The sequence below is a fragment of the Nanorana parkeri genome, unplaced genomic scaffold, assembly GCF_000935625.1.
Source record: "Nanorana parkeri isolate BGI_ZX_2015 unplaced genomic scaffold, ASM93562v1 scaffold1241, whole genome shotgun sequence".
NCBI classification, from domain to species: domain Eukaryota; kingdom Metazoa; phylum Chordata; class Amphibia; order Anura; family Dicroglossidae; genus Nanorana; species Nanorana parkeri.
This window is the reverse complement of record NW_017307509.1, coordinates 270,970-273,759: the sequence shown is the minus strand read 5'-3', so window position 1 is coordinate 273,759 and position 2,790 is coordinate 270,970. Positions and strand designations below refer to the sequence as shown.

At 49.4% G+C, this 2,790-nt stretch overlaps 2 protein-coding genes across 3 annotated transcripts in view; both read left to right on the top strand.

Moving 5' to 3' along the window:
- Window positions 1-594, top strand: part of LOC108797189 (chymotrypsin-like elastase family member 2A) — a 12,020-nt gene extending 11,426 nt beyond the window's left edge. Inside the window, exons 7-8 of the mRNA XM_018568764.1 lie at window positions 62-214; window positions 577-594. Of these exons, the coding sequence (XP_018424266.1) occupies window positions 62-214; window positions 577-594 (171 nt within the window). The remainder of the gene's footprint in view (window positions 1-61; window positions 215-576) is intronic.
- A 1,362-nt stretch (window positions 595-1,956) lies between these two features.
- TMEM147 (transmembrane protein 147) overlaps window positions 1,957-2,790 on the top strand; it is a 6,831-nt gene continuing 5,997 nt past the window's right edge. Inside the window, exons 1-2 of one of the 2 annotated variants that reach the window (XM_018568768.1) lie at window positions 1,957-2,114; window positions 2,194-2,263. In XM_018568768.1, the coding sequence (XP_018424270.1) occupies window positions 2,038-2,114; window positions 2,194-2,263 (147 nt within the window). In that variant the 5' untranslated portion in view covers window positions 1,957-2,037. The remainder of the gene's footprint in view (window positions 2,115-2,193; window positions 2,264-2,790) is intronic. The other variant, XM_018568767.1, reaches the window with a different exon arrangement.

The following is a 2,790-nucleotide window of genomic DNA, read 5'->3' as shown; positions in this document are numbered from 1 at the left end:
AGGGTCCTACTTCCATTGTCTTCTTTCTCTCTGTATTAAAATGTAAACTTTCTTCCATCAGGGTGACTCCGGAGGACCCCTCAACTGTGTGAACGCACAAGGCGTCTGGGAGGTTCACGGTGTCGTTAGCTTCGGATCATCTCTGGGATGTAACTACTACAAGAAGCCCTCCGTCTTCACCCGCGTCTCTGAATATAACAGCTGGATCAGCACGGTCAGTACCCAACAGCGTATATTAAAGGGAATCTGAGACAATGTATTGTAAGGGAAATAATGGTAATGAAATCTGATCTCAGGCCTCCCCATCAGTCTTCTATCTGACCTCCATCCTTCCCTTCAGTCTTCTCTCTGACCTCCGTCCTTCCCTTCAGTCTTCTATCTGACCTCCAGCCTCCCCTTCAGCCTTCTATCTGACCTCCGTCCTTCCCTTCAGTCTTATATCTGACCTCCGTCACCCTAAATGCTCACGGGTCAGAAGGGTGGGCTTCCGATCATGTGACAGCCAATCACAGTGGTCACCTGATCAGGCCGTCACCTATTCATATTAACTCTTTCCTGTTCTCTCTTGTTTTGCAGACCATCGCGTCCAACTAAAGCCGACCTGCGATCTCGGAGTCTTCAGGGTATTTAGATGTTTCCCGATCATTCTCTACAAAGTTTCTGCATTTGGCTGATAAAGACTACAAAAAAAAACTGTCTCTGTGTTCTGGAGTAATAAAGTTATTTTCCTGTTATGAGTCGGTTCAATATTAACCATCGCTGTACACAATTTTAATTCGATGCGGAAGTTTTTCATCAATTAATCAGAAATAAACCCGACTGATGTGTCGCCTACGTGAATTCTGTGTGTATTATTTCACTGTGCCCCGTATAACCCTAACCGTCCTGTGCCTGAACCAGAGGAGCTAACACTCTAATGTCCTCGCCATGGTCACACACTACTATTATTTATATAGCTATGGCATATGTGCTGTACAGAGAACACTGAACCAGTCACATCAGTGTCTGTACGGAGGAGCTTACACTCTTATGTCCCCCCCCCCCCCCCACAGTCACCCACTATTATTATACATTTATATAGCTCTGACATATACCGCAGCGCTGTATAGGCAACACTGAGCCAGTCACATCAGTCTCTGTACCAGAGCAGCTTACACTCTAATGTCCCCCCCCCACAATCACACACTATTATAAATGTATATAGTGCTGACATATACCGCAGTGCTTTACAGAGAACACTGAGCCAGTCACATCAGTCTCTGCACCAGAGGAGCTTACACTCTAATGCCCCCCCTACAGTCACACACTAGTATTATACATTTATATAGCTCTGACATATACCGCAGCGCTGTACAGAGAACACTGATCCAGTCACATCAGTCTTTGTACAGAGGAGCTTACACTCTAATGTCCGCCCCTACAGTCACACACTATTATAAATGTATATAGTGCTGGCATATACCGCAGTGCTGTACAGAGAACACTGAGCCAGTCACCTCAGTCTCTGCACCAGAGGAGCTTACACTCTAATGCCCCCACCATGGTCACACACTATTATTATTTATATAGCTCTGACAAATACAGCAGTGCTGTACAGAGAACACGGAGCCAGTCACATCAGTCTCTGCACCAGAGGAGCTTTCATTTTAATGTCCCCCATAGCTGGATGGATGTGGATGTGTGTTCATAAATAAAATGAGATGCAGCTGATCAGATATGGCATATATTTGGAGGGAGATTGCCCTTTTGAGGTGTAAGGAGAGGTGACAGATTCGCTTTAGCGCATCCTCGGCATCCTTGGGGATCTCAGACCGGATTGGCTGATTCCATGACAGCCGGGGTTGCCCGGCAACCGGCTCCAAGCCATGGACCAGTCACGTGACGTTCTCTCGGCTCCGCTGACAGGTGGTTCTCCAGTGCGCACGCGCATACTCCGGGTCGACTGAACGGAACACGTGACGTACGGCGCATGCGTAATCGTGCCTGTGGTGACAGGAGGGTTACGGTGGCCGGGACGGGCTGCAACTGCGGGTCGCCATGACGCTCTTTCATTTCGGAAATTGTTTCGCCCTGGCCTATTTTCCTTATTTCATCACCTACAAGTGCAGCGGACTGTGAGTGGAACAGGGGTGACCGGGCTCCTGGGGTGGGTGAGAGAGGGTCACTGACTGACTGACACTGTGTGTATTACAGGTCCGAGTACAACGCCTTCTGGAGATGTGTGCAGGCCGGGGCCACCTATCTGTGTGTGCAGCTTTGCAAGGTGAGGGGAGAGGGGGACATCATGGCGGCTGTGAGGAGTACTTACGGTAGTACCATGTGGTTGACGGGAGGGGGGTCAAATCTGACACAGTATGTCCACTAGGGGAAGGCAGTATGGCTGCCAGGAGGAGGTAAAGTATGGCTGCCAGGAGGATTGGGGTTGGAGGTCGAATTGGGCAATATGGCTGCCAGGAATGGAGGTGCCTGGTGTGGCTGCTGGGGTTGTAGGTGTGCGGTGTAGCTGCAAGGAGTGTAGGTACCCAGTGTGGCTGCCGGGCAAGTAGGTGCCGGGCGAGTAGGTGCCCGGTGAGGCTGCCGGGCGAGTAGGTGCCTCAGCCAGGGGGACTGTGGAGTCTGGAGAGAAAGCACAAAAAGAGGGCGCCTTTCCTGGTGCAGGTAAATTTTATTCAAATATCAATATCAATGTTAAAAGGTACTCACAAATGTAAATTGGATAAAAGCCATAGATTGGTAGGTGAATGACAGGTAAGTGGACATCAGCTGAGTGGTTCCTATGTAGGAGGGAGT